At 36.1% G+C, this 16,625-nt stretch overlaps 1 protein-coding gene across 8 annotated transcripts in view; it reads right to left on the bottom strand.

Moving 5' to 3' along the window:
- LOC149180839 (agamous-like MADS-box protein AGL11) overlaps window positions 1-16,625 on the bottom strand; it is a 278,094-nt gene that overhangs the window by 158,459 nt on the left and 103,010 nt on the right. Inside the window, exon 1 of one of the 8 annotated variants that reach the window (XM_089416324.1) lies at window positions 6,100-6,738. The exons of 6 other annotated variants lie outside the window; for them this stretch is intronic. In XM_089416324.1, coding sequence (XP_089272450.1) covers window positions 6,100-6,212 — 113 coding nt within the window. In that variant the 5' untranslated portion in view covers window positions 6,213-6,738. Of the gene's footprint in view, window positions 1-6,099; window positions 6,739-16,625 lie in introns of those variants that run through there. One more of the 8 variants, XM_089416325.1, reaches the window with a different exon arrangement.

Genomic DNA, 16,625 nt, shown 5'->3' with positions numbered 1-16,625 from the left:
TGTCTAATAATTCCCTCATCCTTACAATATTGTTCAAATTCAATTGAAGTGAACTCACCACCATTGTCAGTTCTTAAAAATTTAATAGATTTGTCTATTCTTTTCTCTACCATTGCTTTAAATTGTTTAAAGACATTGAATACATCAGCTTTCTTTTTTAGCATAATAACCCAAAATTTACGAGAGAAATCATCAATAAATGTTAAAAATATAGAGCACCTCCATATGACACAACAGGGGATGGTCCCCACATATCAGAATGAATATAGTCTAAAATACATTTACTATTATGATTTCCAACTTTAAATCTCAGTTTACACTGTTTTCCATACACACAATGTTTACAGAAATCTAACTTCAAGGATTTCTAATGGGGAAGAGATTTACGTTTCATCAGTATCTAAAGACCTTTCTCTCTCATATGACCTAATCGTTGATTCCATAGACGAGTACCTGCTTCTTCCTTTTCTGACGCAACCATTGTTTCACTGACCTGAGTACTTCCTTTTAACTTGTAAAGATTTCCGACCTTTTCTGCTTTCATAACCACTACAGCTCCTTTAGAGACTTTCCAGATGCCATCCTGACCTGTAAACTTATAACCATCTGAATCCAACGCTCCCAAAAGAAATCAAATTTTTCTTCAAATCAGGTACATGTCTAACACTAGTTAATGTTCTAACTGTTATCATACATCTTAATCCTGATATTTCCCATCCCAAAAGTCTGACATGACACATTATTACCCATAAACACAAAACTATTGTTTACATTTTCATACGAAGTAAACCAATTTCTATGTGGGGACATGTGATGAAAAGCACCAGAGTCTAACAGCCAACTTTCTAAACCCAGAGAGACATTACATTCAGGTGAAGTTTCATCTATCATACATAATTCTTCAGCAGATAAAACTTCGTTTATCATACCTGAATCGACTTGATTCGCTTCTCTCTTCGAGTTATCAGATTCTTTTCGTTTCCAATAGTCTTTCTTAAAGTGTCCAATTTTATTGCAGTGCCAACATTTTGCCTTACACTTCTTTCCCTTCGATTTAGATCTGTAAGACCCCCTTGGTTTTTCTCCTTTTTCCTTTGAGCGTCCTCTTGCTACCATGGCTTCTGATGCAGCTGTTTCAGTACAAGATTTCCTTCGTACTTCTTCAAGCAAGAGAGCTCCCACGACTGACTCAAACTTCAAATAATCAGCAATGCTCAAGTTGATTAAAGTTACGAAGTGATCCCATGATTCGGACAGAGAACACAGCAAGGTTATGGCTTTATCTTCTTCCTGAATTTTAACTTCCATATCTGTTAATTTACATATAAGTGTATTAAAAACATTCAAATGTTCTACATCTTTTGAATCTTCTTTCATTCGAAGACTATACAACTGTCTTTTCAGATAAATTATGTTGGTTAATGACTTTGTCATATAGAGTTTTTCCAGTTTTTCCCACAATCCTGACGTTGTAGCCTCTTCAACAAGATTGAAGAGAACTTCATCTGCCAGGCATAACCGGATGGTACTGAGAGCTCGGGCATCCAAATCCTCCTAGTCTGAAGTAGTCATGGTTGTAGGTTTCTTAGTTACCCCATCCAATGCCTTGTGCAACCCTTGTTGCACAAGCAGATCCCTAACCTTCAGTTTTCAAAGAGAAAAATTGCTCTTTTCGGTGAATTTCTCCACCTCCAATTTTGCATTCGGCATCTTGGCCATTTTTCTAGGGTTTTAATCTTTAGTCTTTCAACTAGTGTTTATCTTTCCTTATTTCTCCAAGAAATTTTTCTTTTCAATTTAAATAGGAAAAACCATTAAAAAAAACTTTTTTCCTTTACTTCAATTAAAAAAAAAACAACCTTTGTCTTTTTTCCTTCAATTTACATACATCCACCCTTTTATTTCCAGAAATTCTTCAATTTACACAAATCTTTATTTTTACAACTTTCTGGAAAAAAAAAAGTTCTAGGACAAAAATTTCTTTCAAAAAATACCAGGATTCATGACAGTGTCCAATGTTAATAATGGCGATAGAGACAGCGTTTGCAGCAGACTTTCTCAGGGGTTCCAGCACGCAGAGATCACGGTCCTCCTCCCACGCAGGTCTGGCTCTTCCACGCAGGAAGAAGGCAGGGACAACACCTTCCTCTTCGCTGGACAACAGCTCTTTCCCTCACACATGCAAGCTCTGCCTGGTTCGATGGCTCTTCCACTCAGGGAACACGTTCACGACGTTGCAATCAACACAACCCTTCACCAAAGGTTTGGCAGCTTCCTCTTCACGCCATTCTAGACTCTTCTTCGTCCTCACGCTTCAGTCAATGCAGCCCCCGTTCTAGACTTTTCTTCATCCTCACGCTGCAGTCAACGTAGCCCTTCACCAGAGGTTTGGCAGCATCCTCTCCACGCCTACACGCAGGCAGTTCATGCAGGGCAGTGAACCTCTGCTTCAAACTTTCACCAACATCTCCTCCTTTCCTTCACACAGGCAGTTCACGTAGGCAAATGGGCTTCTCCACGCAGCGATGGTGCAGGGCAGTGAACTCTCACCAACGTCTCCTCCTTGCCTTCACGCAGGAAAATGGGCTTCACCACACAGGTGAACCTCTCCTTCACGCACACGCAGAGCCTTCACAACTGCGACAAGCTGCTCTGGCAGCACGTAACAATACAGGGCCTCCTCCATGCACGCAGATGGACGCTCGACTCACGCAGGTGGACATTGGCCTCCCGTTCCAGACTCCTCCTCTTCAAAAAACTCAAAAGCTTTGATACCAATTGTAATTCTAATAAGTGAATAAGTGAAGAAGGAAAAACAATTTAGTCATACATTGACCAATGAAAGCATATAACAAATTTGAAAACTGAATTTACACACAAGTAACTACATAGGATTTATGTGGTAAAACCTTGACAGGGTGTCAAGGAAACATCCATAGGGCAAGGGATTGAAATCTCTATTAATTCAACAATGATTCTTCACTATTACATTTCTCGGGCATTCACTAGTTTTATACAAGCCTCCTCCGTTACATAACTGCTATTTCGGTATAAAACTAACTAGTTACATTTTTTCCCAAACTTACATAATTCGTTGTCAAACTTCCAACATTATGAAGGATAAGAGTGGCTTATAAATTTTTATCCCATTATGCCTTCAACTTTTGGACGACCTATAAGTACTAAGTTTTATGAATTACCCAAGATCCGGTGATAGATCTTCTGCCACGAGTTTATCACTTTACATTTCTAGACTCCACACATATGCTTTCCCATGAATTTAATTGCACAAACATTACATTTCGAAGTATACTAAAATATCTGGAGTTTGTCACGGCTGGTTTTATTAGCAGGTTGAATAATGGAAAAGGAATTTCAAAATTGGCACACAATCAAACTTGCACTCTTTCACTTGCAACAGGCTGACTGGGATCTGGTTGCTAATCTTATTCCATAAATGAATCCTATAAATTCAATGCTGCCCGTGCAGAACATTAGAAGACGAAGCAGCAGCAAACATCCATTATAAATAAAAGTGGACTAAATGCTGGCGTTGAATCTAAATTTGTTACATGAATAGAATAGCTGAGCTTTCTTCCACTAGTTTATACTGGCTTCAGGGTTTAGGTTTGCAGAATAATTAATTTTTTTATTAGTGGTTTCTATGGAAAATTTCAAATGGATTATTTTTTTATAGATATTTTTTATTTTTTTTGGGGTCAATTTTATTAAAAATTCACCTAGTTATATATATAATTAAATAAATAATATTAGTTTATTAATAGTTTAAAAAGCTTAATCATCTAAACTAACTTCCAGCGTGTATGGGGAATCGCGAGAATAAAAGTGTCTATAAGCACAGGAGGAGTATTAAGGTGAAGAAGGGTAAAAAACCCTAAAAAAGGAAAAAAGGCATATGCGGGTTGGAACACAAGTCTTGGAAGGGATGCTCATCGACAGCCGGTCTGCCACTGAATTGGCCGAGAGAGATTGATACGGGTGTATCCGTGGCCACAGCCGTGATCCAACTTCTATGGCCGAGACCGAATTTTCTGCCCCACACACTCCGTTTAAAAAACACACCCCATCTGCTCCTTGGTGCCGATGATCGACACGTTTTGGGCTCCCATTGTTGAGATACAATTTAAAAACAATAAAGGAGTTCCTCGATTTGACCACTGTCCAACTAGAACCGAAACTAAAATTTATTTTCCCTCCCTTTCTCAAATGGAGGGAGAGTACAGTGTGTAATGATAAACCCACTGGCCTCCTCCCGATCTTGTCTTAGGAAAGGGAACGCATATATTTATACCAGTGACTTTATTTTATTGCTTCGCCATGGCTGCTTTCCGACCTTGAGCTTACCATCGCCAATTTATTATAAGTGTGACAGCCTTTTATCTCGAGCAACGCTGGACGCACGGCCTCCAACCTGTGGCCGATCTGCTCATTCGCCCAAAACATATTCCATGGGTAGATTAAGAAATGGATATCATTGTAAACGATAATCAGAGATGAATGGGAGGTTGGGCTCGCTATAGAAGTGTTTTCAACCGTAGAGTTTAGCCGCAGTATAATTTTGGAAAAGTTTAAGTAATATAATATTTCAAATTTAAGTAGTATAATAGTAAGATTGAGCGGTTAAATCTGGTTAGTATAATTAGTTGAGGATGAGCCTTGTTAATAAAGCGATTCTTGATCAAATCTCACTAGGGTTAGGGGAAGAAAACATGGTAAAAAATCCAGTCAACTAAAACACAGTAAGAATAAAATATTAATAATAAAACATTTATGGTTTTCCATTTTAAATACTAAAAATTACCATCAAATTAGTCTCTGTTACTATTGTGCATATATTCTCTGCTCCCATACAGCGTTATAATTATTCTCTAATTTATTTGAGCAATATATTTATTCTACATTGTATTAATTCTTTATTACATTACAATACTGCATTTTGCTTTATTATAACAGAGTAAGAAATATGACACACTTATTGCAATAATAGAAAGTCACTGAATCACCCTTTATATGACACTTATTTCAATTATAGAAAGTTGCTAAATCTAGGATGAAAGAATTTCAAATGATGCTTTCTTGAGATATTGGATGAAAACTACACCTATGAAAAGAATTTCAAATGATGCTTTTTTGAAATTTAGGATCAAAATTTTTTTTAGGAAACCAACTTGATTCTTGGGTTTTTATTAATAAATCAAGATATTCATAAATATAATAATTTTCAATATTTATTAATTCATCAATGCATATGTGGAAAATGTTAATATAATTAATGAATGTAATATTTGAAAAAGATGTTTAGATAAACGTACTAATTATGTGTAAGATTTATAAAGAAAAATACATATAACGATATTTTATGAGAAGCAAAAGAATTAGAAATCATTAATATAGAAGATATATTCTAGAAATATATATATATATATAACCAATATTTTTTTCTAAATAATATAAGCATTTTATTTATATTAAAACAAAAATGTTCTTGTTTGAATAAATACATGAAATAATGAAAAAAAATATAAATATATCATATAAAAAAATAAAAATAAAAATAAAAAAATTAATAAATTTTAAACCTATAAAATATAAATATAGAAGTTTCATAGAGAAAGTTTTGACCAGATCAAAGTTAAACGCCGCTCCATAATAAAATATTTCCCGAGAATAAGCTCAGACAAGAAACCAAAGGATTTGTCCCATTAAACCCTGAACTTTTGGAGGACCTCCAAGTGCACATTTTATGAATTACAAGGTAACTGGTGATAAAGATCCTTTGGGTTCTCCCACACTATATCTCAAGCAAACTAAAACGTTTGGAGGGTGTAATGCATGGTTTTATTTTGAGGTTGAATAATGGAAAAAGAATTTCAAAATTGAAACACAACCAAACTTGTACCCTTTCCATTATCACAGAATAGTAACTGATGGCTAGTCAGATTCCAGAATGAACCCTCTAAATTAAATGTAGCCCGCCTAGAACATTAGAAGAAGCAAAAGCAAACATTCATGATCGATAATGTAGATTAAAACCACCGGCATTGATGTGTAGTAGAAGTTAAATATGGTCAGGCATACCTGTTCCTGTTGCTGTGGCTGGTTTCAAGTTCGTAGAGCTTTCCTCGGCCAGAAAAAACGATGAGCGCCACCTCTGCATCGCACAGCACTGAAAGCCCGTAGGCTTTCTTCATCAGACCGCCTCGGCGCTTGCAGAAGGTCACCTGCCTGCGCACGCTATTCTCGATCTTCTTGGTTTATATTTTACCTCGCCCCATTTTCAGCAAAATCCCAAAATCTGAGTATGGGCAGGCGTTCAACTTAAATTTGCTCTATGAACAGAATAACTGAGCTTCCCTCCACTAGTTTATACTAGCTTCAGCGTTTACTAGGTTTTGAAGAATAATCAAGATCTCATGAATGGCTTCCTGCCGCTATTCAAGAAAATGTTGCAGGAGGGACAAACAAAAATCCATCCTCTAGTTTAGACTAGCTTCCAGGGCGCGGATTCCCAGCATGAGAGATCGCGAGAATTTATAAGGCCTTAAGGAGTTGAAAGACCAAAAAGAAACGGTATGTGGATGGGTGCAGGCGAATGAACCGAAGCAGCATGCGCGGGTTGGAACATAACTCTTGGAATGAATGCGATGCGCAAAAGCTATCGCACTGAATTGGGCGAGAGATATTGATCCGGAGTCTCTGTGGCAATGGCCGTGATCCCACTTCTGTGACCCAAACCGACTTTCTCGCCACAAAAATCCATAAAAATAAAAAGACGACACATCTTGTCCTTGGTGCCGATGATCGACACGTTTCGGACTCCTGTTGGTGAGTTCTAATTGAAAAACGATAAAGGCGTCCCCTGATTTGACAGCCTTCAGCTACAATAGATATGAAATTTGCCTTTCCTCCGTTTGAAAACGAAAGGTGCGTGTTCTCTGTGCAACGATGAACAAAGGGAAATTCCTATTTCTTACAGGAATTTTAATGCGGCCTGACATGGGGACGCATTAAGGCGATACAACACGTCGCTAAGTGATGAGAGAGAAAAATCACTTAGCGGCGTGTTGTATCACCTTAATGCGGCCCATGTCAGGCCACATTAAAATTCCTATAAGGTAACAAATAGGAATCGCCTGAACAAAGTGGCCAATTCTCCCCATTTTGATCTTTTTCAAAGGTAAGGCAACGCGTATATCTCTACACTTTACTATCCATGAGGTGCAACGCACATATCTCTACATTATCGAGTTTGTGTGGGGTTTAATTTATATGAAGTTATTAGTTCAAATTTTATGGGGAGAGTTCAATCGTAAGAGTTATTTTTGTAATAAAAATTGTTTTATGGTACATTTAGAGTATCTCACAAGTAGAAACATTGTTTTTCCATCTAAGAGTAGGATTGGCCTTAGCCCACCCTTAGCTTAGTTGGAAAGAAAAAAAATGTATCCTTAATTGTATTTTATTACTTCAACCTTGATGGGGTGATAGGGAGAGATAAACACAGAGAGGGGGATAGTTATTGTCACCTCAAAGCTTACTTGAGGGAGATGTGCCTACCACCCTCCATTATGGTTGCAACATGGAATGAGCTTAGTGTAGTGCTTGCTAAGATGTTATCGAGAAGTAAACATGGCCTATCCCCTCCCACAAATGACACTGGATATGGTGAATTAGCATTTGGATATGGGAAGCTTCGCAAAGTACATTGACTCTAGCCCATGATGGTGTTCATTGCAATTCAGATTGGTATAGCTAGTTATTATCCACTCATGTTTGATCACTCACATTCCTTGCATTTCTCCGCAACAAGTTTTGAAACTTGCCTCTCTAATTGTGGGTGGGTCTCCTGGTTATGTTATGCTTTGCTAAGGGGTTTTTTTGGTGTTGGACCAAGACCCCCTTCTCTAAATCTTGCCACCCAACATATATACAAATTTTGGTTATCAATGTTTCTTCCTACTATTTGGAGACTAGAGTTAGAGGAGATCACAACATATGTTGCAAGCCTAAGCAACTTGAAATAGTGTCGAGCTCTAGTTTCCTTTAGTTTGTGGAGGTATTTTGTTTCATCTAATTTGTGCTCCTTCTCTTGTCCATGGTCTACGTCATTGCTCGTCTCAATTTCTCATGAAAAGTTAGTAACCATGACTCGTCAACAAGCCAGGCATCAACATGGCAGAGGTGGACAAGGTTCTTCGGGCAAGAGCTCGAGCCTAGTCCTCAGTTCAACTCTTTCATATGAAAGTCCCACTTGAGATTCCATAAGAACTAATGGAAGCGAAGGAGGAGGTCATCATCGATCGTGATTTTAATTCTATTTCCGAGGTTGTTGTGATAGTGATCGGCTAGGTGCATAACATAGGCCATATGAGGGGGTGTAAGAATCAATATTTGCATACTATGGGTCTCTACTGGAAGCTAAAGAAATTCTTGGGAAAATATCTCTTGAATTAAATGATGCAAAAAGTTAAATCTTTTTATGATGGATAAACTCCAATTACAACTCAGAGATATGAACAAGCACCTAGCAAAGATCGAGATAGTCATCATGTGTGGAAATAGACCTACTACTCCTAACAATGTTGTTGACCTAGTGCCTATTGAGGTGAATGTCTCCACATCTTCCTAATTCCCTGAATGTTTAGAGTTTTTCGACATGTCTATTGTCTTAGTGTGTCTAGGCCTATGAAAGATGATAGCTTTTGTGTAATTTTCATGGTAGTCTCTATCACTAATAAGCATATCCATTTCTTTTTTGGGAAAAAAAAACTCCTATTTTTCTTAGTCTGGTTTACCCAATGACAAATCAAAGGCACACGAGGAGATAAATAACCTATAATTATTTCTACTTAATACAGGACTTTATTTCAATATATATATATATATATATATATATATATATATATATATATATATATATATATATATATATATATATATATATATTGTTACTTTAGCTTGGCTCCTTTCTAACCTCAAGCTTATCTCACGTAATTCTCTACTTGTGGTCTCCAAGCTATGGGAAACATAGTCGCTCATGATACTCATTCACAATAAGTCACATTAGTATTTTCCATGCGTACAATAAGAAATAGATGGACATTATATGTAAGTGATAATTAAAGATCCAAAACATGATGTGTACACTAGTTAGTTTGTGTGGGGTTGATTTCTTAGCAAGTTTTAAGTTCAAATATCATGGGGAAGATTGAAGGGTATGAGCTAGTCATGGAGGATAACATTTGTCCCATGCAGCATCTAGGCTTAATTAAACTTTGCACAAACCCAATGACAACATCCTATAGTTGGGAAGATAGTTATTCCATCCAACATTGGAGCTAGGTTCAGCCTATCTCGGAAGAAAAGAAAAGCTATAATTAGAGATTGAAACATTCATTGCGTATAACACTAAAACCATCGTCAAATTAGATATAAAGAATTGTGTCACTCTTATGTTATTTTGATTTATCTTACACCATTTTGGCAAGTTTATATATTTCTTTTGATTTACCTTACATCGTTTTGTCAAGTTTATCAATTCTGTAGAAGGAGATTTGAGCATAAGATTTACTAGATCTCATTTTGTAAAATTTATCAGTTATGTAGAAGGGTACTTAGCCATAAGGAATTAGTTTCCAATATTGAGAAATGGTATTATAATAAATGAGGATAGATGAAAGGAATTATGTATGCAAAATATGCTTCTTACAGTGACCTATGAGAGAAATTTGTGCAAAAACTAAAAGAAGAACAATAGTAAGAAAGAAAAAAATAAACCATACACAACAGTATTTTAAGGGGAAAACCCTTCGAGGAGAATAACCCTGCATTCTAAAGCACAATCAATGCATTATTCAAAAAATGAAAGATGTCAATACAGAGTCTTCATGCTCTTAACAAGAGTGTTCATCACCAACACAATTATGGAAAGGTTTCAGTAAAATAATAGTAAGATCAAATGCACACACCCTTCCTCCAACCTTAATATTAAATTAATAGGTATAATGAAACCATAAACTATTTACATTTTTTCATTTCTACATATTAGAAACCACCATCATATTTAATCTCATTTCCACTATAGCATTGAATTCTATCTCTACTCCATTACAAAGTTTCATATATTATCTTCTTTACCATAACACTGTAATGTGTATGACACACTTATCGTAAAGTCATTACATCCTAACTAAAAAATTGACTTATTATTATCTTAAAAGATCTAAAGGAAAATAACTTAAGTTCCTCCGTAAATAAACTATAAAGCTATTTAACAACAAATAAATTCATGTATAGACCTATGGTTTGAAGGATAAATCTATTGTTATTCTACAGTGAATATTTCTCATCCATAATTAACTACTCTCTAAAATCTTTTTATTAGATGCATGATTTGTTCAAGAGTAAAATGAGTCACTGATCTTTGAATAAAAAATATTTCACCCTTAAGGGTTATTTTTAATAATTAATCAATTTCATGTTTATGCATAAATAACTAAGAGGAGGCTATGGAACGACATTCGACTAATGCCCAAGCTAGTGTTAAAGTTATGTTTATTTTAGATCAAAGGTATCGAGACTTTGTTTTAGTCTATACATCTAATTATTTAAGGACTTTATAAAGGGTTCAAAAGGAGATTGTTTTGAAATTGAGGAGGTGGACATATAACTATAGTTAAATGATTGTTGTGAAATTATTTTTTGTATTCTATTAAATTTATTTATTTTATCTTTCTCTAAATAGAATCTAATCAAATCAATTTTCCAACCTCTAGTAAGTTGTAAAGTGTTTCAAATGATATGTCCATGAAATTTGGATGGAAAAATTTTTATGAGAGTTAGAATTTATGGATATCATTGTTGATGGCATAAAGCCTTGGCCTTAGGATTCCTTTCAATTTATAAAGAGGGACAAGAAATCCAAGATCTCCATAAATATACTAAACTCATTGTTTCCTCATATTAGATTAGACAAATCTGCAATGTAGATGTGGGAATTGCATGAATCAACAAACAATTTGTGGATGATGTGTGAGAAACAAACTAATTACTTGTGAGATGCATGAAGCCAAAGAAGTAGAATGAAATCTGATAAGGAGAAATGAGATTGGAGATCATCTCTATGACGTGGGAGATATAGTGAAAGGTGAAGAACACATGTATCATTATCTTTAATATTTTCTCTAGATAATATTAACATATTTTGGTCAAGACAACTATTAGAAAAAAGATATCATCACTTAAATAATACATAATATAATACACATATAAGGAAAGATGAGGAGAGAGAATTTCAATCAAAGCAGTATAAACGTGTCACATTCACAAAGAAAACAATTTTTTTTTAATAAGAATAAGTTTACAATGTTAATCCATGATAATACAATTCAAAGTGAGTTTTCATAACATTATCAATGATATCTCCACATGATTATAAAAGCAATGTTCTTTTATTTTCTATTTACCACTGGTTCATTTGGGAAAGATGTTCAAATGCACATATTTGAATTAATAAGATGATAATGTTATGAATGATATGTCCACAAGGTTATAAAATCAATGTTCTTTTTTTCCTTATTTCGTTTAGAAAAAATGTTTAATGCGTATATTTGACAGTTAACATGATCATGTCACATGAGAGGAGCTTGTTCAAGGGACTTGAGGAGGAACTCTAATCGTGAATCCATGACTATGTGAGATGATAGGATGTCATATTGGCATCTTCATTTTCTTTTTCTACCACCAATTGGATATTACAATCGACAAGAAGGCTTTTTCGTCTCATTATCCAGTTTGCTATGGCTTCTTGCATATTAATCTTTAGTTCGTATGTTGTTGATTTAATTCGTTATTATTATATGCCACCCCATAATCAATTACTAAATTTCTTTTCGCTCCCCTTTTCTCGAATGGTGAGAGGGTGCACAGTGTGTAATGATAAAGCCACTGGCCTGACTAATTCTACCGATCTTGTCTTTAGCAAATGCAACGCATGTAATTATACCCGTGACTGTATTTTATTGCTTCGGTTTGGCTGCTTTCCAACTCGAACTCATCATCGTGGATTATTTAGTAAGTATGACAGCCTTTTATCTCGAGTAACGTTCCACGCACGGCCTCCAACCTGTTGGGCTGATCTACTCATTCGCGGTTAGAAGAACATCGGACTCCGACCTGTGGGTCGATCTACTCGTTTGCGGTAATAAGAATATCTTTCATGGGTGACCTAATAAAGCCTTATTCAGTTGGAAATAATAATTCCAATCACCATAACAAACACCGTGATAGCCGTGATATTTGTCAAAAGTATTTTTACAGATTGCATGTTTGTTTGAAGATAGAAGGACTGAAACTAGAACAGAAGTACGGCACTACGTATTCCTCAACACAACGAAGAATTTAAGGCATTTAATGTATTTCGGTAAATAGATATGGGCAAGCATTTATTGCGCGACTATTGCCTATACTCGACAAACACCTAAGCGATTCTGATCACACTCAACAACAACAATGTATTAATTATTTGGTTTGTCATGCATTAATGTAAAAATTGTATGTTGAGATAAAGAAGCATGTAAAAGTCATTTTGCAAACAAAAGGCAAAGAGAGCGAGAGTTTCTTGAGGAGAAAATGGTGGAGCAAATTTTGTTGGGCGCGTTAAAAACAACAGTTATTGTGTTTTACTGTGTGTTATTTTGAGTTTTTAAGTTTCTGTGTAGCTGTGCGAAATCTAGTTCTGCGACCGCGAAATTGAGCTGCGCGAAATCAGCTTCGCGAAAGTCATCCCTCTGCCTCTTCACGTAAAAAAAATTTCAACATGGTATCAGAGGAAGTTAAACTCTGTTAGTGTAAAAACAAGTGTTTTTACTAGTAGTTAAAATTGATTTGAGGGAAGATTGTTTTTAGCATATTTATGAGTAGGTAGATTTTTTTTTTTCTTACTCTTAGAAATGGAAACATCAAGCACAAGCTTCACTAATCCTCAAATACCTCAGTTTAATGGCAAAAATTATGATTATTTGGCTACTACAATGAAGGCCCTATTTTCTTTTCAAGACATTTGAGATTTGGTGGAGAATGGTTTCCAAGAACCAGCAGATGCAACAGTATACAATGTCTTATCTCAACGAGAAATATATTTTTTAAGGGACAATAGTAAGAAGGATTCAAAAGCCCTGTTTTATATTTTCCAAGCAGTTCATTAAAGTATTTTCCAAAGGGTTGCAATAGCAACAAAGTACAAGCAGGCATGAGACACCCTCTAGATAGCCTACCAAGGCATGGCAAAAGTCAAGACAGCAAAGCTGCAAATGTTGAGAAAAGACTTTGAAACACTTTGTATGAAAGAGTATGAGAATGTAGACTCGTTTTTTATACATGTAACTGGGTTGGTTACTCAAATCAGATCTCATGATGAGACACTTGAGGAAAGAAGAATAGTTGAGAAACTTTTGGGAAGTTTGCCAGCAAGGTTTGATTCCATTGTTGTGGTCATAGAAGAGACAAGTGATCTTTCACAGTTCTCATTGGATGAGCTTAATGCATCACTAATTTCTCATGAACATAGGCTGAATAGAGAAACAAGCTCCTCATTGGAGCATACCTTCAAGACACAAGTATCATTTGGTCAAGGTCGAGGTAGAAGAAGATCATATGCTAGAGGAAGAGGAAGAAGCCCACATAAAGGGAAGAAGCAGCCCTTCAAGCTCAAATGGAAGAGGCAGCAATCAAAATCCAAGTCAAAGCCCAAGCCAAAATCAAGCACAAGGTTAGAGGTATGATAATTTCAAGTTCAATGTCATTACTGTAAGAAGTATGGTCATTATGCAAAGGAATGTAGAAAGAAGCAATATGAAATTAGTAACAAACCAAGTGTAAATTTCACAAAATAAAATCAGAACCATGATGACATCTTTTTAGCTTGTAATATAGCACAAGAAAAACAAAGTGATATATGGTATATAGATTCAGGGTGTAACAACCACATGTTAGGAAACATAGAAATGTTTTCCAATCTAGATGAAAATATGAAATCTGAAGTGACATTAGGGACTGATACCAAAGTCTCTATCATGGGAAAAGGTTCGAGTTAATATCCTAACAAAAAAGGGAGAGACGAAGTACGTCTCAGATGTTTACTTTGTCCCGAGTTTGAAGCATAACCTCAAGCATTGGACAGCTCATGCAAAAGGACTACAATGTCTTCTTCAAAAATGATGTGTGCATAATTTTGGATAGGCCTCCAAGCAGACAATTGATTGCAAAGGTTCAGATGACAAACAATAGAATGTTTCCCCTAAAATTAAAATCAGATTTGCAGAAAGAAGGTGCACAAGAAAAACTCTCAATGAACTCGCAAGAGAATGGAAGAAAAGAGGCAGTTGTCACACAAGTAAACTTTCAAACATAGGTAAAAGATGAAAACTGGTTATGGCATTTGAGATTTGGTCAACTCAACTTTGGAGGTTTGAATTTGCTACATAGGAAAGGCATGGTGAAGGGTTTTCCACTCATAGAAAAATCGAACTGCATATGTGAAGGATGTATCTTAGGAAAGCAACATAGACAAACATTTCCAGCAGGAAAGTCAGTAAGAACAAAGGCACCTTTGGAGATTGTCCACTCAGATTTATGTCGACCAATGCAGACACCATCAATTGGTGGCAGCCACTATGTATTGACCTTCATAGAAAACTACACAAGGAAGACATGGGCCTTTCTCCTAAAACAAAAAAGTGAAGTGTTTGAGCTCTTTCACCAATCCAAGTCTCTTGTTGAGAAGCAAAGCAGACACTACATCAAAGTCCTTAAGACTGACAGAGGTGGAGAATACATCTCAAATGATTTCCTTTGTTTTTGTAGGGAGCATGGAATTCACAAGAAATTTACAACAAGGTGTACACCTCAGCAAAATGGTGTAGCGGAAATAAAGAATAGGATTATTATGGAAATGACAAGGAGTATGTTGAAGGCAAAGCATTTGCCAAATGATTATTGGGTTGAAGTTGTTGCTTGTGCAGTATATATCTTGAACAAATGTCCAACCAAGAGCGTCCAGAACATAGTTCGCGAAGAGGTGTGGAGTGGAAGAAAGCATAGTGTCACTCACATGAGAGTTTTTGGATGTGTGGCATATGCACATGTCCCGGATGAGTTGAGGAATAAGTTGGACAGCAAAGGGGAGGAATGTATATTTGTTTGATATAGTGATGAATCCAAGGCATACAAACTCTACAATCCATTAACCATGAAGGTCATAATCAACAGAGATGTGCAATTTATAGAAGAGGAAGCATGGGATGGAATTTTAGAAAAGGCAATCAATGTCAAAGCATGTATAACACATGAGGAAAAAGAGGAATTAACAGCAGCAAGTAATTCTTCAACAACGACTCTTTCTACACCTATTCAAGTGCAACAAAATAGGCAGCAAGCAACACCATCAACAAATAATGGGACAGTTTCACGCAGCCAAATAAGCGCTTCTCCAAGCACATGGCAAAGCGCCATACCAAGTGACATGTCAAGGCCATCTTCAACAAGCACAAGAAGACTAAAATTCAAAAATTTAGATGAAATTTATGAGCAAGATGAAGTTGATAGTAGCACTGGTCTGAATTCCTTATTTGCCTTGTTTTGTCATGTAGATGACCCAATCCATTTTGAGGATGCAGTGAAAGAAGAAAAATGGATTGTGGCAATGGAGGAAGAAATAGAAGCAATAGAAAGGAATGCCACATGGGAGTTAGTGAACCTTCTAAAAGGAAAACATGCAATTGGAGTGAAGTGGGTCTATAAAACCAAAAGTAACATTAAGGGAAAGATGGAAAGGCACAAAGCAAGGCTAGTTGTCAAAGGATACAAGTAGCAGCATGGAAGAGATTATGCAAACACATTCACGTCTGTCGTGGTGATGGAGAGATTGCGCGTAGTTATGGCGATTGTCGCGCATCATAAATGGAAAGTGTGTCAAATGGACATAAAATCAACATTCTTGAATGGAGTGCTGAAAGAGGAAGTGTATGTTGTGTAACCGCTTAGTTATGAGGTATAAGGCTAAGAAGACAAAGTGTATCGGTTGAGGAAAACTCTTTATGGGTTGAAGCAAGCACCGTGTGCATGGTACAACAGGATAGATGCCTACTTGTTGGACAATGGTTTCGACAAATGTGATCGTGAACCCACTCTCTACATCAAAGAAAGCGAAGGTAAGATTCTCATTGTTGTCTTATATGTAGATGATTTGATTTTTACAGGCAGTGATGATTTCCTCATTGTTGATTTCAAACAAGTCACGAAGAGAGAATTTGAAATGACTGACTTGGAGTTGTTAAGAGAATTTTTGGGCATAGAAGTGAAGCAAACAGAAAATGGCATTTTTATCTCTCAAGCGAAGTATATGGCAGACATTTTGGAGAGGTTTAAAATGCAGAACAGCAAGCCCGCATCAACTCCAACTATCATGGGGTTAAAGTTGAGCAAAGAATATTGTAGCAACAATGTCAATCCAACATTATTCAAAAGCATGATGGGCAGCTTCATGTATTTGACCACCACTGCGCTAGATATAATGTATGTAGTAAGTTTGGTGTCGAGGTTTATGG

The sequence above is a fragment of the Pinus tabuliformis genome, chromosome 3_2 (genome assembly GCF_031772625.1).
Source record: "Pinus tabuliformis cultivar Carrire ecotype Pingquan chromosome 3_2, CPIR1, whole genome shotgun sequence".
In the NCBI taxonomy this organism is placed as follows: Eukaryota; Viridiplantae; Streptophyta; class Pinopsida; order Pinales; family Pinaceae; genus Pinus; species Pinus tabuliformis.
Note: the sequence above shows the minus strand (reverse complement) of the source record. Positions and strands in the feature narration are given on the sequence as shown.